Source organism: Podarcis tiliguerta, assembly GCF_965153285.1.
Source record: "Podarcis tiliguerta genome assembly, chromosome: 11".
Lineage (NCBI taxonomy): Eukaryota > Metazoa > Chordata > Lepidosauria > Squamata > Lacertidae > Podarcis > Podarcis tiliguerta.
Genome location: NC_139544.1, coordinates 48,925,247 through 48,951,007, shown reverse-complemented (window position 1 = coordinate 48,951,007; position 25,761 = coordinate 48,925,247). Strand labels below are relative to the sequence as shown.

The window sequence follows — 25,761 nt, the reverse complement described above, 5'->3', positions numbered from 1 at the left end:
ATCAACCCTTGTGAGGGTGTGTCCCGGTCCGTTTCATGGGCGATCAAAGTCCCGGCCTGGGACGTCGGGACTGGGGGCAAGATGGCGGGGTGGGAGCAGGAATGGGAAGCCAGGAGTCAGGAAGCCAAGAGTCCGAGGGTCAGAGAGCCGGGAGTCAAGAAACCAAGGGTCCGAGGGTCAGGAAGCAAAGGGTCCAAGGATCAAGGAGTCAAACGCAGCAAAGCAGGGAACGTGTTGCTGTGGTAAAGAGCCAAAGGGAAATGCTGACCTTCTATCCCTTCCCAGCTCTTGCCACCAGGTGCTGTGAGTTACCAATTGGCCTCACCTGTGCAGCTGTTCCTTGCCTCTTCAGAACAAACTTAGGAAGGCCCCAGTCCTGCAAAGTCCTACTGGTCACAGGGCCTGGCTCCTGCACGCATTCCTGACAGGGCAGAGTCCTTGTCAGATGGCAGTTATGTCTCACATCAAAGTTCTGGCTCTTGGAAACAACTTTATGTAAGTGCTAACTATTTTAGAGAGGGAGGAGGTAGACCAGTTCATGCTTCCGTTGAGAAATGGTTGTACTAATCTGACCTGTAAGATTTGCATGTGTTAATGGTGGAATGTAGGACGCTCTCACCATCGAGGCAGAGTCTTAGGCAACAGGCGCAACTAAGTATTGAAAAAAACACCTCCAGGTGATGGTGTATACGTTTGTGTAATCCGGCACAAACTGCATTTGCTGTGCTATGTTCGTTGTGGGGAGAGAAACATATTTCAAGTATCTTCTCTTTTCTAGGACTTTTGAGTCCTCCATTTCTCCAGGCAACATTGTCTGCTTTGTTTAGATATTAGTAAAGGGAGATGGGAAAGGTTTCTCTCAATATTTTATTCTGTTGCTCTCAAATATTATCTACACATAGTAAATTCCGGCACTCTGCTAGGATGGTTACACAAGCTCAAACCCAAAAATGCAGTTATTTGCAAAGTCTAAATCAGACAGGTCAGGAGGCCGTTTCCTGTCTAACCAGCTATCTGAAACTGCTGATGCTAGTTACAGGTCAGAAGGTCGTTTCCTGCCTAGCCAAAAACTGCTGTCAACTAAAAACCACTAGCAAGATGTTTCCTGCTTTGCTTCTGCTTTTGGTAATGCAAGAATAAGAAGAGATACGAAGGGAATGCTTAGCTAGCAAAAGAAGACACGTGTACAAGGAGGTGGGAGGGAGTGCTTGGCTTAGCAGAAAGACAGGAATGTTTAGCAAGCAATAAAATGTGTTAAGCAAGCAATATTTGCTAGCCGATTGGGGAAGTCTGGGGGTATAAGAAAGTCTGCTGAAGTGTCTTGCTTTACAGCCAGTGTATTTCTAGGAACTAACCAGCAGGCTGTCTCTGAGTACAGACCTTGACTCTGTGCTCAGATCTCAATAAACTCTTTTTCTCCAAAGAAGATTCTGCTTTCCTGGTACTTTTGTTCCCTCCGAGGTCCAGGGGATGGCGTGGCTAATGGATCCCTAGGTAAATAAGGCTTCATTTCTTTGGGGGCTCGTCCGGGATCAGCCCCCTCCCCAAATACGGACCGGAGGGCCAGGCTCAACTAAGGTGAACAGCTCCAATCGGCGTTCGCATTTCCGGTGCACACCCTGCCAGTTTGTAGGGGGAGATTGCCACACCGTCCTGGAGCGGAGACATCTGGTTGAGGGAGAACAAGAGGACAGAACGGCGCCGAGGGGACAGGTCCGCAGCGGAGAAAGGTAAGCCCGAGGGAAAGGGCTAGGGGCCCGAGGGAAAGGGCCAGAGGCCTGATCAGCCTCACCTGGTAGTTGGCAGTAGAGTGCCCGGCAGTAAGAATGCCACCAGGAAAGGAATTGGTAAAGGTTTGGGAAAGGGAATGGGGCAGAGGGAATTGAGTGTTTTGTTGACATGTTGTGTGTCAGATACTCCAGTGACTGAATTGTTGTCAAGTGTGGGTCGGGGCCTAGCGCTCCCCTTGGCCGAGCGATTGCAGGGTTGTGCGTTTTCTGCCAGGGCGACCTCGTGCAGACCACAATCTGTATCGTGTGAACTGTGAAAGAATTTACAGCCCAGTCAGGTGCGGAGTATCTGAAAAAAAAAAAAAAAAAAAAAAAAAAAAAAAAAAAAAAATAGGGTCTGGAGCAAGCCAATGTATTCCTCTGGAATGCTTTTTTAATAACTGGAAAACAGCCACGAAGAGTGATGATTCACATTGAAAAAACAGAGACTCAAAACTTTATGTGAGGTGGACTTGCCAACCCAGAGAACTGCGTGGCTTTGATTTGCAATTAATCAACCCCCTGTGGCAAATCAACCCCCTGTGGCAAAATATATTAAATGTCCACCCAGACCAGATCCCCTATATCTCTACATGGAAGACCAATGTAAAGAAAAGAATCTACCATGGCTAAAGTCTTGCTGTGACAGCAACACACAGAACAGGATTTGTACAGTGAAGCCTCTGGTGTTAGAAGACCCAGAAGATGAGGAGGGGGAGTGATTAAGCCACCACCTTACACTCCACCAACAGCCCCTCCAAACCCCCCCCCCCCCCAGGCCAAGATCAAGAAGCACAGGGAGGTGCTGGTGTAGGGGGGAGGAGGACCTGCGAAGGAGGATAGTGAGACGGAAGAAGAGGAAGATGAGGAAGATAACGAAGAGTTTAGGAAGACACTAGATGATATGAATCAAGGAAAGAAAATGTGGACAGAAAGACAGAAAAAGAGACTAAAGGAGTTTGTAAAGCCATTTGAGGAAGAAGTTGGATGTAAGCCCCTTGTTAGTTGAGGCAGCGGAATGCTGCACCCCTGAAAAGAGGAAGAGATGGCAACGTAAGTGGGGACAGGCGGCGAAGAGAGTTATGTCTCACAGATAGTATGAGAAAACCAGGAAGGATCAGGCAACTGGAGAAATGCCCCTTCAGAGGGTTTATGATCCACCAGCCCCTGTCCCAGCTGAACAAGCGAAGGCACCACAGACCTACACGGTCCAGCATATACCCTTTTCAAGTGCAGATGTTTGTAATTGGAGAAATCAGAACCCCTCTTTTGAGGAGAATCCAGCAAAGATCGTAAAATTGTTTGAAGGGATTTTTTTTTTTTTAAACCTATAATCCCACTTATGATGATGAACAATATCTCCTGGACTCACTACTAATTACAGAAGCATTGCTTGGCCCCTGCATGAGTCAACTAGGGAATAGAGAAGGATCCTTTTATATGGGGCAGGGAACAGCAGCAGGCTTTTCAGGATCTCAAAGTGACAACAAGCCCCAGTGCTTGGCATCCAAACCCCAAGAAGCCTTTTACGCTGTTCATAGATGAAGACCAGGGGGTAGCCAAGGGAGTCTTATGCCAGAAACTGAAAAATTGGCAGCAACCCGTCGCATACTTGTCAGAGAAGCTAACCCCAACAGAACAGAGATTGCCCCCCCCCCTGTATGAAAGCGATTGTGGCAGTGGCCACCCTACTCACGAAGGCAGATAAAATTCACGTTTGGACAGGACACCACCTGTGTGACTCCACATGCAGTCCCAGCCTTACTTGACATGAAAGGCACCTATTTCCTATCACAAGCGAAAATGAGGAAGTGCCAGATGCTGTTATTACATTCACGCCTGAAGTTTCAGGTTACCACAGCCCTTAACCTAGCTACCTTATTACAGGTAGGAGAAGGTGAACAAGGGAGCTGCCCACTCAGTCTTACCTGTGCCTGTAACAAAACCCACAAACCAAGTGGTTAATATAATTGGGGCCACAGGTAAATCACAAAAGGCCCCGTTTTTTGCAGTCTGTTACCTGCTGCCTAGGTGGCCAAGTAGTCCAGCACAATTTTTTGTATATACCAGAGTGTCCCATTCCTTTATTGGGCCAAGACTTGTTAACAAAATTACAAGCCCAGATTTCCTTCCAACCAATGGGGGAAGTAATGATGACAACTGGACCAGCAGGAGAGTTTTCTTTAGAAATGCCCCTGAGAGACCATTGGTGCTTGATGATGGTAAAAGAAGAGGAGGGAATCCTCCCTGTTAGCCTGCCTCATGATGTTGACCCTGGACTATGGGCGAAAGATAAAAACCAATACCCCATCCCACGACAGGCAGCTGAAGGAGTGTGGGTGCATTTGAAGCGATTGCTTCAACATGGAATCTTGAAACAATGCCAATCACAGTGAAACACCCCACTGTTGCCAGTGAAGAAGGAAGATGGTGGGTACCGCATATAGGCCCCAAAGTTCTGGAAAAGAGGAAAGGATGAACAGGACTTTGAAAAAAAAAAAAAAAACCATTGACCCAAGAAACAGGGTCTAATTGGGTGTCCATGTTGCCCTTGGCTTTGCTTAGAGTCTGTAGCCTCCCATTGAAACGTATTCACTTGTCACCCTTTTGAAGTGATGTTTGGGAGACCGGTTCCTTATGTGTGCATGCTTTCACCTATCCCTGCTCAAGATGTGGAATTGAACAATTATGTACAGTCTCTCTCTCGAGATTTTCTCTCTCAACCCAGGCCCGAACTTCTTGCATGACCAGTTTGAGCCAGGTGACGAGGTGTGGATGAGACTGGTCCCAGGCACCACTGCCGCCGTGCTGGAAGGGCCCATCTGCTCTCCACACCCACAGCTGTGAAGGTCGCTGGCACCACCCCTTGGGTCCACCACATAAGAAAGCTGCTTCAGATTGGACTGTGTCTCAGCATCCTGAAGATCCCCTCCAGTGACGACCGCCTTGCTGATATCTCTACGCACGGTGAAGAATTGGATGGGAGGGGCGCCCGCAGGCAGCGCCCCCAACGTAGACATTTGTTCTCCAGCCAATTTAGAGGCACCACCGGGACTTTTGATATTGGTACCAGAACTCACTCCAGACGATGTGGAACCACGTTACACCCTTGATGAACAGCAGTGGACCAGCCAAGAAGGAGCAACGCTCCAGGAAGGACCGGACAGCCGTGTTTTTGTGCCCCAACATTTGGCCAGCACAATTGTAAAGAATTACCACGAGTCCACCCATTTGGGAGGCCCAGCTGCTAAGGCGCACCTTGGGAGAATATTCTACCTCAACTAACTGCTGCTATAACTAACTGCTGCTATATCCCAAAATGTGCCCTGTGCGCCAACCAAGAGACTGAGAACTATCACCCTTTGAACTTCTATATGGCAGGCCAACCCCTTTCGTCCGAGGCATCCCCGCCGGTTTGGGCAGATGGGAGATCACATCACCCAAGAACAAGTGCAATCCCTGTGTTTGTTGTGTGTGTTTGCTTTCTTTCCAGGTATTCCCTCAAGCGTACACCTGCAGTCCCGTGGCAGTCTCGCTGAACCGGTTCACCAGTCCCTCTGAGTGACAGCGTCTGGCGACCCCCTCATCCCTAACTGCAGTGAAAGTAGTCGAGGTGATCCCCTGGGTACATCACACGCATCTGAAGAAGGGTGTCTGGACTTGCAAAAGAAATCCCGCTGACCCTCTGAAGTTGATCATCACCTTGTGTCTGATGCTACCAGGAAAAAGCGTTAGGCCACGGGCAACGAGATCCTGCGACTAATCATCACAAGGACAGTTACAAAGACTTTCTCTTTTCTCTCTTATTTTCTTTATTGACTTGCTCTATGTCTTATTGCCCTGACCCTACCGAACCATACCAACCCTATTGGCCTGATGGACTCTGCTACGACTGGTTCGTCTTGCCGGTGGTAAGAGATGGCGTGCTCCTTGGCTATTGGAAACTGGGGTTTGATGAGATTACCGTATTGAGACACCCCACTGCCCCGTTGTGGCTCCTCTCCCACACCACTGACCAGCATGCGTGGACAGTGCTCTTACGGGAAGCTGTAGAGACGATCGAAATCTATCTAGTTCTGTACCGCTCTTGCTGTTGTGGGAGGGTAGTCAACTGTTATCTGGAAGGTAGAGCACTGTACCAACCTCATTTGATAGACCAGGTCCTACTCTTAACCCAGGTGATAGATGGGAGCCTGAGCCAGGTGTGCATTGAAATTACTAAACAAGTGCGTGCCAGTAAGAATTGCCACCCCAGGATTTCAGCTTCCATATGCTCTGGTCACTAGGGAGGCAGCACGAGAGTTCAATCCACCCAACAGGGCTAATAGAAAAATTGACCCACATAGTGGGAGCATCAGCTCACCGGTGGGCTCTCATCCTTGAGGCTCAACAGGTAGTCGGGCACAAATATCAGTGGGCTCTTCAACAATGAGCACACCCCCTGAATATTGGTGGGAGGAACCATGGAGATATTGGGTTTGGTGGGTAGGAGTGATATGTACCGCCCTTGTCATATGGATGCTCTCGTATTTCTGTTGGCATGAACGGTATCGTATTTGTGGGGAGAATAGGCCCAATAATGCTTCTATTGCTTTTCTGCTTCTGTATACCCTGCTTAATGCGATGCCTGCAACATATGATGAAAAAGATGATGTCTCGCATGATGGGACCTCGCGTGATTGCTGTAATGAGAGAATATAGACCCCTACCCCAGAACGAATCTAAGTAATAGATTGTTCAAAAGAAGAGGACGGAGTAAAGGGAGATGGGAAAGGTTTCTCTCAATATTTTATTCTGTTGCTCTCAAATATTATCTACACATAGTAAATTCCGGCACTCTGCTAGGATGGTTACACAAGCTCAAACCCAAAAATGCAGTTATTTGCAAAGTCTAAATCAGACAGGTCAGGAGGCCGTTTCCTGTCTAACCAGCTATCTGAAACTGCTGATGCTAGTTACAGGTCAGAAGGTCGTTTCCTGCCTAGCCAAAAACTGCTGTCAACTAAAAACCACTAGCAAGATGTTTCCTGCTTTGCTTCTGCTTTTGGTAATGCAAGAATAAGAAGAGATACGAAGGGAATGCTTAGCTAGCAAAAGAAGACACGTGTACAAGGAGGTGGGAGGGAGTGCTTGGCTTAGCAGAAAGACAGGAATGTTTAGCAAGCAATAAAATGTGTTAAGCAAGCAATATTTGCTAGCCGATTGGGGAAGTCTGGGGGTATAAGAAAGTCTGCTGAAGTGTCTTGCTTTACAGCCAGTGTATTTCTAGGAACTAACCAGCAGGCTGTCTCTGAGTACAGACCTTGACTCTGTGCTCAGATCTCAATAAACTCTTTTTCTCCAAAGAAGATTCTGCTTTCCTGGTACTTTTGTTCCCTCCGAGGTCCAGGGGATGGCGTGGCTAATGGATCCCTAGGTAAATAAGGCTTCATTAGGACATAGACTCACCTTCTCCACTCGCTGAGTTTCAGCTTGTGTACGTGGCAGTGGGATTGTCCCACATCTGATGTCTGCATGCTCAGCAGAAGGTTCTGTGTGCTTGCAGCTGCATGTGGGCAGTCCCTTTGGCATGGCAAATCTTGAGTTCCTTCTCATGCGGTGGAACCACCTATGTTCATAAAGCTGTATGTCCCTCTTTTAAGATGGTTGATTTAAACAGGTGGAAGATACAATGGGGGACGTGGGTGGCGCCATGGGTTAAACCACAGAGCCTAGGACTTGCTGAGCAGAAGGTCGGTGGTTCGAATCTCCGCGACAGGGTGAGCTCCCGTTGCTCGGTCCCTGCTCCTGCCAACCTAGCAGTTCGAAAGCACATCAAAGTGCAAGTAGATAAATAGGTACCGCTCCTGCGGGAAGGTAAACGGCGTTTCTGTGCGCTGCTCTGGATCGCCAGAAGCGGCTTAGTCATGCTGGCCACATGACCCAGAAGTGTACGCCGGCTCCCTCGGCCAATAAAGCGAGATGAGCGCCGCAACCCCAGAGTCGGTCATGACTAGACCTAATGGCCTTTACCTTTACCTTTAAGATATAATGGTGGTGATGAATCATGTATATATATATATGTGTGTGTGTGTGTGTGTGTGTGTACACACACACACACACACACACGTATGTATTTAAATGGGATTGTTTTAGTATGCATGTTAATGCTTGTGCAATTAGCTTTTAAATTTGGAAACCACATAGAAACTAATTTAAGTTATATAATTTAATTGTATATAAATTGATTTAATACTACTAATAGTAGACAGTTGTCGGGGACTGGCTGGACAAAGAGGAGTGGTGGCAGGCACCCAGTGTTCAAAATTAGCCGGCCGCATTTTGCACCTGGCTGTTGGCGCAACCAAGTGAAGGCGCTCGACACCTCCACCATCTGGAGGTTCATGCCTGGGGATCCTTGGATCTTATTTACTGTTTGGACAAAATATGCAACCTTTGCATTTTCTCTGTGTGGCAATGGGAGAATATATATATTTTAAGGAAGAATGCTGTGTCTCGCTAGAGAGTTGGAATTTTGTTTATGCTTGTATTTGGGCTTATGAGAATTTTATTTATTTTACTTGTATGTGTAATCAGGTAGGTGGTTCCATTGGTTTGTTAAATGCTTGCTTTGTGATCCTCTGGTGACTAAATACAAACAGTTCCGGATCTATATGACTGTGAAGGAAGTAAAAACAGGATTACTGTTAACCGTGAATGATTAATTAAATGGTTGTGGTAGACAGGATATGTTCTGCCTCTTCCCACACAAAGCTAATAATTTCACTTAATATTCCCCAAATGTTCAATTTCCAATATATATTTAGTTGCTAGTTAGTGTATCTGTTTAAAGCAATATGAGACTGTGATACTAAAGGGATGGGCATTTGGGGGGAAATGTTCTCTCCCACCCCCACCCCCCTTTTCCAAATTATTCATGTAAGACTTTCCCTCTATATTAGATGTGGCAATATAGCATGTGCAGAAAAATTCCTCTGTCATGTGGACAGAGGGCCAGTCCTACCATTAGGCAGATTGAGGCAACTGCCTCAGGCGGCAGATGCCCAAGGACAGAAGTAACAGCCTCTGGCTTTTCCTCCTGAGCTCTCCATCATTCCCCTTCTGGGACCCCTATCCTGGCCTACTGCCTTGGGCGCAATGGAAGATGCTATCATACCACCAATGCTGATGTACAATTTTGACTGCCAGACCAGTTTACACCTGTACGTGGAATTGAGAATGGGCCACCATCTTATCATTTGACTCAGGCAGCAAAATATCTTGGGACTCAGGCGGCAGAATGAGATTTTTTTAATTCTCTTGCGTATGCTTTCTTATCTGTACCATTAAAAGATTTATATAATTTTGACATTTGTGAGTATTGAGAACAATTATCGGGGAGAAAAATTATCTTCATTTGAAATTAACAACCTGAATTAACTTGCTATCAGTTTAAAATTTTTCCATTACTACTACGATTTTACACAGTAATTTGAGCTTCTTGTGTGTGTGTCAGCCTTTTTTTCACAACATCGTTTAGATTGGTTAATTGTTCACTTTGTTCACAGGATGAGCTTGCTTCGTCTTCTTTTTTTTAGCTCTCCCCCCCCCCCCCAATTTTTTCTCTTTCAAATGAATGTGGAAAAAAACTATTGTAGGACAACCTGCCATATGGCGGATGGCCACTTTCTGTGTTTTAACTGTGTTAAGTGTAGCCACTAGAGGGTAGCTGACCATTTCAGTTACATTAATTCACAAGTTTTTTTCCTCTCTTTGGGACCAAGCAACAGGTGGTCCGTCTGTTTAGGAGAAAATGCAAATGCTTGGGGAGACCTTCTGTTGTGTTGATGTTGTTCAAACGCTTGCAGATTTGTTAGTGCCGATGAATTTAAATTTATAGCATCGCAACTCCACATAATGTTTGCTCAGAAGCAAGCCCTACTTGTTCAGTGGGTATTATTCCTTAGTGAGCATGTGTAAGATTGTAGTGCGAAACAACAATTAATGAATGAAATGACAGTAATGAATGGAAAAGAATTCTCATTCATTGGAAACACTTAACATTTATGTAGTTCATTTCAGGTATCTGCATTATTCCAGCCCACTAAGCCAAATTGCAGCATCCTATAGCAGCTGATGCAAACATATTTCAATAATGAGGGATGTGGGTGCCTCTGTGGTCTAAACCACTGAGCCTCTTGGGCTTGCCAATCAGAAGATTGGTGGTTCGAATCCCTGCGACGGAGTGGGCTCCCGTTGCTCTGTCCCAGCTCCTGCCAACCTAGCAGTTCGAAAGCATGCCATTGCAAGTAGATAAATAGGTACCGCTGCAGCGGGAAGGTAAACGGCGTTTCCGTGCGCTCTGGTTTCCATCACGGTGTTCTCTTGTGCCAGAAGCGGTTTAGTCATGCTGGCCACATGACCCGGAAGGCTGTCTGTGGACAAATGTCGGCTCCCTTGGCCTGAAAGCTAGATGAGCACCGCAACCCCAAACTCGCCTTTGGCTGGACATAACCGTCCAGGGGTCCTTTACCTTCTACCTTTTTTATTTCAATAACGGCTTATTTACAAATGGTTGGCTATCATTAGCATAAAGTGTGTGTGTGTGTGTGTTAAATTTTAAATAAAACTGAATGAAATTTCTTTCATCATGTGTTCTTTATGGAGATTCGAAAAATTAACGGCAAGTTCTTCTTTTGCAGTGACCCGTATGTGAAACTTTCATTGTATGTAGCAGATGAAAACCGAGAACTTGCCCTGGTGCAGACAAAAACTATTAAAAAGGTAAGTGGTGATAATATATCCTTAACTGTTGGACAGTGTTCGAAATTAGCCAGGCGCATTTTACACCTGGCTGTCAGCTACTTGCGGCCAAGTGAAGACACCTGGGGACCAGGATGACGCCTGACGTCTCCACCACCTGGAGGGCCATCTCTGGGGATCCTTGGATCGTGATTGTTTTCCCACACTAATACCATACCCTGTAGAATTCTATGTGTTCTATTTCATCTGCACAATCAGAATGAATTTCAGGAACCCAAATGCTTTTTCTGTGCAGCCTGAGCAGGGGCAGTGAACAAGCTTTGGGTTAATTGTTGTCTCTTTTCTTCACTTACACCACTCCACTGCCCAGATCACAGTTGTGAAAAGTATCCCTATGTAATGCCCATGTCACAAAATGCATAGCATAACGCACATACACACATTTATGAGCCACCTTGAGGGGCTTGCTTAAGGGTTTTTTCCACTTGTTGCCGGGTGGTGTTGTGGGTTAAACCACAGAGCCTAGGACTTGCCAATCAGAAGGTCGGCGGTTCAAATCCCCGTGACGGGGTGAGCTCCCGTTGCTCAGTCCCTACTCCTGCCAACCTAGCAGTTTGAAAGCACGTCAAAGTGCAAGTAGATAAATAGGTACCGCTCCGGTGGGAAGGTAAACGGCGTTTCCGTGCACTGCTCTGGATTGCCAGAAGAGGCTTAGTCATGCTGGCCACATGACCCGGAAGCTGTACGCCGGCTCCCTCGGCCAGTAAAGTGAGATGAGCGCCGCAACCCCAGAGTCGGTCACGACTGGACCTAATGGTCAGGGGTCCCTTTACCTTTTTATACATTTTTAAAAAATGAATGAATGAATGAATATCGATTTTGGCCACAACTTTAAAAGGTTATCCTCTGAAATACTTGGTGCAAAAAGTGGTTTTCTGTGCCAATCATAAATTTATATTTGGCATTTTTACCAGCGATCCTGCTTCAGAGATCCAGATCTACTCCTCTGCTTGCACACACTGACCATGTACCCTCTCGCACTCTCCCACTCCCCAGTAACGTGTTGAAGAATTTTAATAATGAAATATTTAACGGCCTTCATTAAGACATCTCTGCCCAGGTCATCAGCAATCTGCCTCCCACTGTGAAGTTCCTATTTATAGTTGACATCTATTTCTGGCTCATCCCACTTCACATGCCCTCCCACACGAAGTTTGCTCAGCAAATGAATTTGAAGCCTTTTGACGACAATGTCTTTATTGCGGATGAAAGCTGTTGCTATGATGTTTTTCCCCCTCTCTAGTTCTTTTTTACTTTCCTTTCTGATATTCTTAACAAAGAATGTCACTTTTGTTTTAATTGCAGCGAAATGTCAGATCTTCAGCGTTTTCTAAAGCTCTTTAAGATTTGGTGTTGCTAAATGTGATTTCCCCTCCTCCTTTTTTCTTGCAGACATTGAATCCGAAATGGAATGAAGAATTTTATTTTAGAGTAAGTGTTCTGCTTTTAAATGACAGGCATATTTCCTGTGCGATCAGCTGGCATCTGGTTCTGTGCTTTTGGCTATGGAATGTTGAATTAGATGGCCCATAATCTAATGATCCAGCAAAGCAACTCTTATTTTCTTAAACATGCTAAACCAAACGTTTACAAAACATTTCAGTCAATATGAAACATGGCCTTCTCTGGAAATGATTTTGTAATATACAGTAGCACTTTTAATTTGCAACATGTTTTATCTTTTTCACAACATCCCTGTGAGGTGGGTTAACTTAGGGTATTTTACACTAGTGGTTATCCCAATTTCCATTCACAGGATATGATAGGTTCAAGCTTTTTAAATGGTGAAGATTGCTGGACTAGTATTCTGGTTTTGTGGGACAAGAGTATTGAAGCTGAACAATAAATCTATTGCATTGGATGAAGACTAGAAAACAGGGATGCAGAACCCAAGGCTACACAGAAGGCATTGGGATCTAGTTCCCATCATCCCTCTTGGCCTTGTTGTCTAGGGTTGACGGGAGTTGCTGTCCATCATCTTGAGAGCTATAGGCTCCCAATCCCTGCTTTCAGCCCAATCCAAGCTTGTATCCATAGTCCTAGTACCATAATTTCCTGCTCCCAGTACAGTTGTGTCACAAGCGCTTGTGGCATGCTCAATGGCAGTGGGTGAATCTGCCTGAAGAAACCTTGTTGGGATGGAGTGCAGAGGATGACTTCCTACACCTACCAGAAATTAGCAGCAGGGACGCGGGTGGCACTGTGGGTTAAACCACAGAGCCTAGGGCTTGCTGATCGGAAGGTCGGCAGTTTGAATTCCCGCGACGGAGTGAGCTCCCATTGCTCGGTCCCTGCTCCTGCCAACCTAGCAGTTCGAAAGCGCGTCAAAGTGCAAGTAGATAAATAGGTACCACTCTGGCGGGAAGGTAAACGGCGTTTCCGTGCGCTGCTCTGGTTCGCCAGAAGCGGCTTAGTCATGCAGGCCACATGACCTGGAAGCTGTTTGCGGACAAACACCGGCTCCCTCAATCTATAGAGCAAGATGAGCGCTGCAACCCCAGAATTGTCTGCGACTGGGCCTAATGGTCAGGGGTCCCTTTACCTTTACCTTTAGAGATAGGGAGTCCTACTTTCAGCAGTGTCATAGTGTGGGGTTGTTGACTAGCTAGCCACACCTTTCCATGTAGGTTTGGCTACTGGCATTGGTAAGGGGCTAGCCAATCATTGTCTACACTCTTTCTGTCTGAGATTTCCCCTCTGCTTCCGGTATTTATTTCCAGTGAAGACATGAATTTTCTTTCTTACCTCTGATTTACCCTAGAGCAGAGCCATCGGTTCTTACAAATGAGCCACTTTATCAGTGGGGCTGGTTTTCAACATTGCAATATATCACCAGCTAAATATCGTGATAGACCATTACATCATGATGTCTGAAATAAGGAACTATTTAGATGTGAACAGTAGGGCTGGGCCATATCTGGTTTTCAACACCGTGATATATTACCAGATAAACAATGTGATATACTGATATATCACCATGTCTGAGATAAGGATGGATCTATGTAGAGGCATTGGCTGGCTCCAGTTTTTCCCACATTGTGATTTTTGCATAGCGTACACACACAGACACCCCACATCATTCATAATTTGCAGTATATTGCCAGGTCCAAAATTATGACACCAGTATCATTGGGATACCAAGCACACAAAACCATGGGACCAACTTATGCGTCAGAGTTTTGGTCCATCTGTTGCTGTGCTGTCTGCACTGACTGGTAGTCTCAGAGTCTTCTGCACTCCTGTCTGTAGATGTTGGGTATTTAATTTGGGACTTGACTTGAGGCAAATTTAATTAACTCCCCTGGCATTTGGGTGTGCATCGTCTTCATTAGAGTGCCTTGTGCTCATGCCACTTCCTCGTTCTCATTAAACAAAACAGGAGGCAAGAGTTTTTTAAAGACCTAGTGTAGTTGTGGCCACAATTTTGGCAAATGTGTCTCAGGCCCGCTCCCAAATTTGGAAGAACGCCATTGTAATGTACATTGTGACACAGAAGTGTTTCTGTATACAGATGAGTCCAAGGGAGAAGTCGGATTTGAGCCCATATCTTCTGACCAAGTGCACTTTATCCCATTTCTTTGTTTTGTTTTAAATGTTCTGCCATCTCACTTGTTCTACACTTGTTCTACACCAAAGAAAATCCCCTGTGTTGCAAAACAGAACACTCTGAACAACAAGTTCAACAAGCAACACGTCGGCTAATAATATACTGAAAATATTTTTATAACACTAACTGTTTCAAAATTCATAAACATAAGACATATAATATGTGCATGGAGTCACAAACTAATAAGAATCAAATAAATGTTCCATGAACAGTGTTAAGTTGTGGGTGAACATATCAGACTACACAGCAGTTCTTCAACAGCTCTTGTTTATTCACAGGCCAGAACAGAACTGAACTGAAGGGTTCAGCCAGCCTGCTTATATAGAGCTCCACTACAACGCAACTGTAACACTTTCTGTAACTATCCAATCACTGAGAGTCACTTTCAATCCCTTATTTGCATATGTGGACCTGAGTGAAAACTACCTACAGTATCCCCCTGCTGGCACAGGGTGAGAACTTCAGTACATAACAAACAGGAACGGTAGGAGTGAAGTGACTGTCAAAGATCACTGAAATGGAGGCAGAATGCCTTTCCACAGTCAATATCCTGCAAACGTGAGATGATGGGTGCTCCAAACATTACAATAGGGTGCTTCAAGCGCAGCACACTTTTTAGCGATAGCTGATCCTTGGACATTTGATGTACCTTTGGGGACTATTAATTTGTTCATTATCCTGGAAGAACTGTACTGTCTTCTTCTTCTTCTGCTGCTGCTGGAATATTTATTTGATTCTTATTAGTTTGTGACTCCATGCACTTACTAGATGTCTTCTGTTTAAAAAATATTGCCAGTATCTCACTTGTTCTGGCTTATTCCAGCCTAGAAAGCCTCTACACAAACATGACCGCACAGACAATTTCTCTCCTCCAGTTTAAGAGGTTTCTGATGGTGGTTTGTTTATTTTTAGTTTAGTTTTGTTGCCATACACATTTTACAAGTGCATTGCGGCCAGCCACTTTTTACTGTTTCACCTGTCCCGATACTCACCTGCTACACCCTCACACATCCCTTTCAAGGACCTGCCCTTGAAACTGTCCCAGAAACTCCAGCGGGTGCAGAATGCTGCAGCGAGGCTCCTCACGGGATCCCTGCCATGGGAGCATATTCACCCAGTGCTTTACCAGCTGCACTGGCTCCCAGTTTAGTATTGAGTAGGGTTTAAGGTGCTGGTTTTGACCTTTAAAGCCCTTTGTGGCTTAGGGCCCTTGTATTTACGGGACCGCCTCTCCTGGTATGCCCCGCAGAGGACCTTAAGGCCCATGAATAATCATAGTTTAGAGGTCCCAGGCCCTAAGTTTTAAATTTGTTGTTAGCTGCCCTGAGCCCGGTTTTCTGAACCAGGGAAGGCGGGGTATAAATAAAAATTTATTATTTATTATTTCCAGGGGTTGGTAGCACTGAAGTTTTGACAATCCAGTTAGTGGGGAGAGTGACTGATTGGGATGATGAAAGCAGTTCAACTTGTTGCTTTAGTCAATAAAGGCAAGAGGGGAAGGACTAAGCAGTAGATGCCGGGATTAGATTAAGTGATTAGTGGACGTCAGCACCCAAACCGTACATGTGTTATAAATACGATGGGTAAACTTTGCATTTCCAAGTTCTAATCTTTACTACTTTGGAAATTCATTTTGAAAACACTGGCTTTAAGGGACCAGTCTTTACAGCATAATCCTATAAGGTGGCACAATATGTAGGCAAAAAGGATTAATTTCACAGTTACGGATGGCCAAAGCCATACCACAGAGGCAATTGTATCATGAATGAACTGCAGAGCAGTTTGTATTTTTAAGGATCATTTTTAGAATTTGTTTTAAAGGTGCATCATTTTACACTTATTTTACATGATCCATGAAAAAAAAACCCGCCACTCATTTGCATTATACTTTCCCCAGGCTGGCTTACTCAACAAGATGAAGGGAAAGTAGAAAACAATATTTTAAATGATTTCTCAGATTTAATATTGCAAGTGAGTGGGACTTTCGTATTGTTAACCAGTTACTATAGAATGCTGTCTAAACTCTCGGATGTCTTTCTTTAAAAAGAGAAAGGCAGAGAGAGAGAGAGAGAGAGAGGCAAGGTAATATTTCAGCAGTTTAAATTTAATCTTTTGGAGCAGCTGCCTGTAAACACTGGGGCATTGTAGATTGTTAAAACTGTAGTATCTTTTTCAAATAGTGTCTGCGCAGCTGGACTTTTTTGTTAGCATTTTGGAAACAATATTTTTAGCAGTTTCTCAATTTGGAAAGATCGTAAGTGGTTTTCAAGTTGATTTTTATAGCATGCTTAAACAGAGAAAATAGAGACGGTTTTGTTTCTGCAGTCTTCCTTGCTGTCCCAGACACATTGATCTCTTCAGTGTTCTCTATAAGGAAGAGTGGGAAGAAATGGTCCAAGCCTGTTTTGATTAGTAATGCACAATCCCTGGGAATTGTCTTGGCACTGAACCCCACATGTCTGGTCCCGGCTTTTTCCATTCCAGTCACAACAAAGTTTAATACAGTACATAGGAATCTTTCTACCAGAACTTACGTCTGGTCATGTTATACTTCGGGTTTATAATGCTGCAATCTTAAACACACTTAGCGTTGATCACGGAGGGGCTTGCACCACAATCCTATTTATGTTTAGTTTATGCACACTTAATTTGGGAATAAGTTCTATTAGACAGAGTAGGACTTAATTCCGAATAAACATGCATTCACCGCGTAACACTTTTCTATTGATGACACGGTGGCTCAGTTTGCACAATCAAATCCTTTGGTCCTGTTAATAACTGTTAATTACGGCTTTGAATATCACTGCAGTTTCAAAAACCTCGAGTGTTGCTGGGGTGGGTGAGGAAAAATATATCAGCCCTGAATTCAGAGCTGTCTCAGTTTTTGGCCTGGGTCTAAAGAAGGAGAGTCCCGTCCCCCCTTAAGATTTTATTAAAGCTTTTTTAGAATACAACAAGATGAAAGAAACTAATCTAAATAAAAACAAAAAGAAAGAAAGAAAGAAAGAAAGAAAGAAAGATTCAAAATCCTCCCCCAGAGGTAGCTCTTAACCCTTGTCTCACTCAGAAAGTGTTGGAGCCTCCCTGTGCTATTTTTCTAGAAAAATAGGTGCCAGAACTCACCATGAATGCTTCCCTTGTTCTCTTATACAGCCATACCTCAGGTTACAGATGCTTCAAGTTGTGTTTTTTCGGGTTACGGACTGCCGAAACCCGGAAGTACCGGAACGGGTTACTTCCGGGTTTTGGTGGTTGCGCATGCACAGAAGCGCTAAATCGTGCTATACGCATGCGCAGAAGCGCCGAATCACAACCTGCGCGTGTGCAGAAGCTCCGCTGTGGGTTGCGAACGCTGCGGGTTGTGAACGTGCATCCCGCACGGATCACGTTCGCAGTGGCGTAGCGTGGGTTGTCAGCACCCGGGGCAAGGCAAGTAATTTGCGCCCCCTAACCCGGGCCAAGGCAAGTAATTTGCGCCCCCCGCCCCGCTGCACTGTCCCTCCCCCAGATAGTCCCTCTCTCTCTCTCCGCACCGCACCGCACGCCTGGCAACCTCCCCTCCACAGTGGGCGGCGACCCGGCGGCTCGGATCGGATTCGCACAGCCAGCACTGCAGTGAGAGAGAGTGAGTGAGCCAGGTAGGGGCAGAGAGCTGCGAGTGCAAGCGCGCCCCCCCCCAGATGGTGCGGCCGGCCCCCCCTGCACCCCCCACGCTACGCCACTGCACATTCGCAATCCGAGCGTCCACTGTAATGGCAATGGTGCCCACCTGAGAGGTGCCGGAACTGAGTTCCTGTGAGTTCCAGCTGAAAAAAAGTCCCGGACCCTCCTAGCTCTCATCTGGGAACTTTCCTTTCTTATGCCAGTTTCCAACCCTTACCTTTAACATATTGTTACAGCTGTTGTAAACAGAGCAACAGGAGCAGCAGGAATCATGAGAGGAGCAATGACCGGGCTTCACGGTTTTTCCCACATTGCAATTATAATTTTTTTTACATAGCACGTGCACACATCGTGAATTGCAATATATTGCCGTGTCGAATATTATGAAACTGCTTCCACTTTGTGGACTTCAAACTTATTTTGGACGGTATATCTCCCAGCCCTTCCAGTATAGAAAATACAGAGCTTGGTGAACCACTCGTTATAAGGTTGCTTCCGAACTTTCATGGAGTACCCCAGGGATGGGGGAACCTTTGACCCTTCAAATGTTGGACTCTCAGCTCATCAGCCCCAGTTAGTAATGGGAAGTGCCAGCATCTGATGCTTTGTGTGGGAGATGTTCCCTGTCTAACCATGGGACTCTCGTTGCAGCCTGGTTTTATGTTGTCTGCGTCAACATATGCATGCTGCTGTTTTTCTTTTAAATCTAGGCTTCATCAAATCAACGTTTCTAACATTAAAAGAAGCTCACCAGCCGTTTGCTTGCATGTCCCTACCCCAGCTTGGAGTGAAGACAGGGGGTGGGATTAGTCATGGCTAACTTAATGCTAATCATTCGCATAGCAACCCTGTGTGCAGGTTTTTCAAAGGCTGTTTTTTCTGCTGTTGAGATTAGATATATGATCGCCAGAAATTTGTTTGCGTGTCGAGGTCCCCAAGCCACCCCCTAAATAAATCACAATTCACACAGACATTTTTGTTTAAGGTTTTTGGCATAATTTTGGCCACAACTTTATTAAAATACATAATGTGAGTGGTTGCTTAGGTATTTGTTACGACTATCTGTCCCCGCCCCGGGACAGAACTGACTTCCGGATTCCAGCAAAAGCCAGTAAGGGAAAACAATATTGGGGGGGGGGGGAATGGCAGCATACCATCACCCCTCCCCTCATGCTCCCAGGGGCTTGCACGGCCCTAGCCCCTTGCCGGGGATACGGACAAAAGCATGGTAAACCCCTGGATTCCTGTAATGGAATTCCCTTGCAGCAGGAGGATTGGAGGGGCAGGCATAGCCAACCCTTACCCCTCCACCAACCAATTTTTAACCAATGCCTAACTGCAACCTTACAAGTTGTGACGATTTGCTACGCAGTAGGCAAAAACCAAATGGCACCAGCCAATCTGCCAAATGGACAAAATTCCTACGAGGCCCCTGCCCCAAAAGCAGACGACCCCATGACAGGCATAGCAAGGTCAAACGCAACAGCCCTAAATTGGGGAGGGTGGGCGGGCGATCTGATGCACGCAGCAAAAGGGACTGAAAAAACTGCATCCTAAGAATATATAACCTTCGGGCCATCCCTCTAAATGGTAACATCAAAATCTCCCCAACAACTCAAATTGGCCCAATCACAGTCATGGCCATCCAAATGGTCCCACCCAGTAACCAAGAGGGTGTGTCCTGTTAGACCCCACCGCAACATGTGCTCTCCATGAAGGAACACGCTTTGCTGAAATTATGGTGGGCAGTAAGTGATTTTCCCATTGGATAATCTGCAGTTGAAGTCCGTTCGACTTCCAAAACATTTGGAAACCCAAGCACGGCTTCTGATTGGTTGCAGGAAACTCCTGCAGCCAATCCGAAGCTGCGGAACCCATGTCGGACGTTCAGGTTCCAAAGAACGTTCGTAAACCAGCACACTCTCTTCCGGGTTTGTGGCGTTCAGGAGCCAAAATGTCCGAGTAGCAAGGTGTTCGGGATCTAAGGTACAACTGTATATTCCTAGAGGGAAATAAAGCAGCCAGGTTGTGATCTGGAGATCATACCTGTTTCTTTAACAGATCCTCTTTTTCTCTCTTAAATTATAGGTGTTACTTGGGGGGGGGGGGCAGCTGGGCTGACTGATACAGTCTTGGTGAGTCCTTAGCTCCCTATAAGGAATCAAAACACCCTATTTTGGGGTGCGTTTTCTTGGGTTCTGCTGGGCGATGGGGAGAAAGGTGGAGTTTGCTTGTCCCTAGACTTGGTCCTAGGCCTCTGGCTTGCCTTCTCTTTGCTTTGCCCTTGGAAAATTTAACTCCGTTTCTTCATGTCACACCCAAGATTCATTTAAAAACAGTGTAAATGAAGAACGTTGAATTAAGTAACTGCTAAATAACTGTTAGTCTGTTTTTAAACAAATAATTCCATTAAATTCTTTATTATATCTTGTAGGTAGATCCATCCAACCACAGACTACTCTTTGAAGTATTTGATGAAAATAGATTGGTAAGTGTTCTTTTATCTTTACATTCAGTGGCTGTGCCATAACCACACCCTTTTTTGCAGCCGAAATAATGCGAAAGCGGTGTAATACTTATCAAATGGTTGCATGTGGGGATATGAATTGTGACCTTTTTTTAATGGATTGCAGGCTTATAAACAGTTTGGAGTTTCCTGTTGGAATTGCTGAAAGGCAGGAGTGGGGTCAATCAGGAGTCTCCCACCTTCTGCTCTGCTTTTATTACAACGGACTGTTTTGTTTTTTAAACTGTTGGTTGCTGCTTCCTTGGAGATATATATATTAGTAGGAAAAGGAACATTTTTAAAAAATAAATGACATGGAATGAAATGAATACCTGCTACGTGGAACGGAACCCCAGTGCATTTGTTTTAAACCCATTTGAGTCAGTTAATAGGTGACTAGTAAATTATGGAGGTAAATAAATAAATGCTTGAAAACAGCTTTGGGTGGTGATGGAAGGAAATTGGTATTTAGCCCTTTCTTTGCCCACTTCTCTGATTCACCATAGAGTCAGGCTCCCCCCAATTTCAAACGCGTATTTGTGAGGTGAAAAGACCCAACTCTGAGCAAGATGCGTGTGGCGCTATGTCTTGATTGAAGTGAGTGTGGAAGCCCTTGGGAGATGTGGGAGCTATGTTTCTACATCATATTTCATTACCTATGGGGACCTCCTGGATTAGGGATTGTGTATGTATGAGAATAACATCAGCACCAAACCTAGCTGTCATTTGTGCCATGTGTGTTTGTGTGTATCTCTATCTATCTCAGACCCTCCAAGTTCCCCTATTTTCCAGAGAAAGTCCCGGATTTACAGAAGCCATCCTGATTTCTAATTTGATCCTGGGATGTCCCACTTTTCCTTAGGAGGTACCTATTTTCATTGGGGAAATTTTGGAGGGTGTGGAGTTTGCGACCCCCGCACAAAGGAGATCAGTAACTATACAACCATTAGAAGACATCTGAAGGGAGCCCTGTATAGGGAGGTTTTTTAATGTTTGATGTTTTATTATGTTTTTATATATTTTGGCAACCCGGTCAGATGGACGGGGAATAATAATAATAATAATAATAATAATAATAATGGAATAGGACGTCCCTATTTTCATTGGAGAAATGTTGGAGGGTATACTCTTATCTATCTATCTAATAGAAATATGTCCTGTAGTTCAAAATGCTGGATTCCCAGAGATGCTCTAGACAATGTGCCTGTTCTTTTTATTATTATTTTTGTGTAGTGAGGAATCATGGCGTTGTCGTCATTGGCAGAGTCCAGTTTTGCTAGTATAGATTATAATACTTACCCTCAGCAGTCTTTATCATTTTAAGCTACTCCTTGTAATTGGGCTGATCCTCCCCCCTGCCCCTTGGCCCCTTTATGGGAAAACAAGTGCTTAGAAAACAGAAGCAGAGGTGCCCAGGATATGGTTTTGACTCAACTCCCACATGATTTTCCACAACTCCTTCTCCAAGGCTTTCTTTTATAAAAGCAGGTTGTTCTGTTTACTTCTGTAACAAGACTGTTTGGTTTCATTGGCCCTTCTTTCGTATTCGCACTGGAAGAGCATTTTGAGACTCTGCCTCAGTTCTTACCTTCTCCTTCCACCCCCTCTGACATTTATCAAAACCGCCATGTGCAGCAGAGCCGAATTCGGGCATTGTTTAATGTTGAGTCTGTTTGTTCTTCTGGAGCGTTTTGGCTCCTAACAAAGCAGAGCTCTATTCCATGTTGGCAATCTGAGCTAGTAATATTGCTAACTTTCTCCCTGGAGGCTCGCCAGCGTGGGGCAGCGTTTCTGGACGGCGTTTTAAGTCAGATCAGTACAGCTCTTCACAAACACCCCTGCGCTCCAGACCTCAGCTGCCTTCTCAGCCTCCCAAAAGCCGAAAAAGGAAGATTGTTGCTTGCTCCTGTCTGCTGCTTGAATTGTGTGTGTGTTTCTTCTTCTCCCTACCCACCCCCCAAACCGCCTCTCCTGGAAAACGCTGTGTATAGCTGGAGCGGGTTATTATAGTTCGTTTACAGTGGCAATATGATATCTGTGTCTACCACTCCAGCAAAAAAAAAGCTTGCTACTTAAATCACTTTTTAAGCATAAGGGGAGAAAGATACAGTTCCTAACCATTCTTTAATATGTGCATTAGTCGAACGACACTCGAAGGTTTCGGCCAGCTTTGAGCAAACGCAATCTCCGTGTGTACCTTCCTCTGGCCATTTTTGTGACTCCCCGATCTGCCTGAGAACTTCAATGCAATATCAGCCAAGTACTAGTGGGGGTCTTTGGTGGGTGCTGCTGGTGCTCTGTGTCTCGCTCCCCCCCCTCCGTTTTTTATTTTTTGTTTGGTCTGGTTTAGTACAAAAGGGTTCTGTGAATATGATGTACTTTTAGATTTATAGCAGAGCTTGAGTGTGTTTGCTGCCTCGGTCAGCTGTGAGAGATCTCCCGCTGGGCCGCTCCTTTCTGATGGAAAAGGAGCAGCTGTGAAGGTGCTGTTTCAGGCTCTTGCTGGTATTAAAGAAGAAAAAAAATAGCTGCTTGCATTGGAGAGGGGGAAATGGGTCATGTGATGCCAGCCACCCTACCCTATGTCACAGTGTGGAGGAGCGCTGATTGCTCTTACCCAATCATGCCTGGAATGTTGCTTGCCACTTGGGCTATTTCTGCTATCTGTCGCTATCAGTACAGCAGTGCTAACAGTTTGGCAGATGGGACACTTTTCCTCGGAGTTTATGTCTTCAGTTCTTAACTTCTGGCAGTGCCTGGACTCGTTGCCGTCTCCCCCCCTCTCCTCTCTCCCGAAACGATGGCCCATCGGCTGCGGTTTCATTTTGGCTCCGGGCGAAGCAACACAGCTCCCGAGTCGGAGATCTTAGACCACGAGAGAGAAGATGATGACTTTTTCATGTCATTCCACACTTTACCGAGAAGGAACGGGCCTCACCCTTTCTCCAGGCGCAGAATGGATTACGGCGACGGCAGCAGGGATCTGCGGGAAGCCAGTTCCTTGAAGAGGAGCACGTCCATGTTTATCCCCCAGCTTCTAAACAACATCGATGCGCGTCCGACAAGGAGCTCATCCATGCAGATCTCCCTCCAGCGTAAGGCAGTAAATGGACATTCTGATGAGTGTGGGGGCCCAGAGTCCCCTCTGGAGGAGACAGGTAACTTTTCAGATCTAGGGGAGCATGATGAATCTCTGGTTGGAAGCCATTCTTCTCAAAGTAGTCCGCAGGTGACTCCAGATAATTCTCCACCGAGGCAGACAGAGAACATGGGGCACGAGATTAACGGCGGGTCCTCTAACCATACAATATTTTGTACAATACCTTCCAATAACTGGAATGATGACAGCGCAGCCACGGCTCAAGACGGCGAAACCAACCCTGCATCAGGGTTAAACATCAGCGGGGTGAGGATTCAGCACAGAGCTTCCAGTGTGGACGTTCCTCATGTTACGCTGATGCCCTTTGGTTCCGAGGCTCAGAATGCCTCTTCTGCCTCTGAACCCAGGCGCTGGTCTTTGCAGCACCTGCCTGATGGGTCCTCCAGTTCGGGGAAGAAATTGTTTGTCTTCCAGTTGCAGCAGTCTCAGTCGAACAATACAGAGGCGGGAGCAGATTACAATTTTGGTTTCACCGGAACAAAAGGAGATAGGTTGGTCAGGTACCCACGGATACGGCTGGAAAGGAGTACCTCGTACCCAGTTCAGCCCCATCCGGCACGAGTCAGCCCCACGGAGGACGACGGCGTGAATCCGGCACTTCGTGGAAATTGCAGGAATGGCCCTGAAATATCTCGAAGCGGATCAGTGGAGCGGGTTTCTCCCGGGCAAGGGTGCACCTTTAAAATCCGTCCCGATCAAAACTCCAGGCAGCAGCATTTCAGAATCCTTGTGACTCGTGGGACTAATGAGAGAGGCCAAGGTTCTGGACAGGAAAATCCTAATGCTCCTGGTTCTGTCGCAGGCAGCTCCTCAGTAAGTAGGAACATTAATGTGCTGGTGATAACTTAAATTTTCACTTAAGGTGATAACTTAAATTTTCACAAATATGTTTTGCGTAGTTTGCATAATTGTTTGCAACTCATAATGCTAGCAGGAACTATATTCCTCTAGAACAATCTCAGAGCATCTTCGGTTCATTAAGCTAAAATAGCTTTCAGCTATGACTGCATCCATTGCAATGTTTTGAGGTCTCCTAGCAACTCACACGTTACTTAAGTCAATGTTACGTCATCCAGGGTTACAATAGGATTTAGTTTTATGAAAATCTGTAAGCCACTGTGCTGCTGTTTATAAATAGTGTCCACTTTGTTTTTTTTAAAAAAGTTGCTTCTTGAAAAATAAATAAAACACACACACACAGTAATCAGAGTAATTCTCTACTGTGTGTATGAAGGAACCACAATTTTGTATTGGGGATTATAAAACCTTTAAGTGAAATGATTCACAGGGACTGTATTGCTTTCTGTCTAGTTATAACTTTGTAGTGGCAGAAGCGAAACTGTTGTGTTCTGCTCATTCCATTTGCGTTTTATCTTTTTAGCCTTTCGCTGTTAACAACGCGCTAGCATTTTAATTTGAGGCAATGCACATCTTTGGAGGGATAAATGCTTTTACATTCTACATGCATAATGTGTCGAAGCGGAGCTTCAACCCAAATAACATTACTTAAGAAAATGACAAAAGAGAAAAGGTAAATGCTCTGTTCAATTATTGCACAGTGGCATCTAGAACAGCAGATACTATGTGAACACATGTGCAAGAATGGAACTTTAGCCATTTCTTGCTTCCATCACCATATGGGCATCGCTCTCTCAGGCATACTTAAAATGTATTTCGACAAAAGAAAGCAACGCCTGACTGTGGGAGGGCAATGTGATGACTGCTGCTTTAATCGCGAGAGCTGCATCCTAATTTTACTTCTTGGAATGTACATACATCTACATGTCAAGAAGACTGAAGAAATAAACTTAGTTACTTTAGAAGCAATGCCACCTTCCTTCTCTTTTAGGAATTGTGTGGTCCTATATAGCGTATGTAGAATTTTCTCTAGATTTCCCGGGAGTGGGGTGCTATAAGGAAGGGACCAGCAAACATTTTAATTGGTTTGCTTTCTCCTGGGATTTTACTGCCCCTGCCAAATCCTCCAGGTTTTATCGTAGACATATCGAAATTGCATTAAAATTCTTATTACGGGCGCAGAAGATTTTAAAGGGGAAAGGGCCCCTCTGCATTGATGCTTCTACAGCAGTAATAATTTTGAACGAGCTATCTAAAGCAGATATACGGAGTGTTAAGTGTTGAGCGAGCTTTAGATATTCCGGAGGGTGACTGAGAGAGGCAAGGACCGTATTGGAATTATGGACCAAATTCTGCCTTAACTCTTGAGCCTTTGAGTGGGGCGAATTTCATTATT

The 25,761-nt window shown here is 45.3% G+C and overlaps 1 protein-coding gene across 25 annotated transcripts in view; it reads left to right on the top strand.

Moving 5' to 3' along the window:
- NEDD4L (NEDD4 like E3 ubiquitin protein ligase) overlaps positions 1–25,761 on the top strand; it is a 255,657-nt gene that overhangs the window by 117,798 nt on the left and 112,098 nt on the right. For 19 of the 25 annotated variants that reach the window (XM_083402672.1, XM_083402667.1, XM_083402666.1 and 16 more), the window contains 3 exons: positions 10,451–10,532; positions 11,964–12,002; positions 20,276–20,329. In XM_083402672.1, the coding sequence (XP_083258798.1) occupies positions 10,451–10,532; positions 11,964–12,002; positions 20,276–20,329 (175 nt within the window). Of the gene's footprint in view, positions 1–10,450; positions 10,533–11,963; positions 12,003–20,275; positions 20,330–21,140; positions 24,321–25,761 lie in introns of those variants that run through there. The other 6 variants (XM_083402686.1, XM_083402685.1, XM_083402684.1 and 3 more) reach the window with 1 other exon arrangement.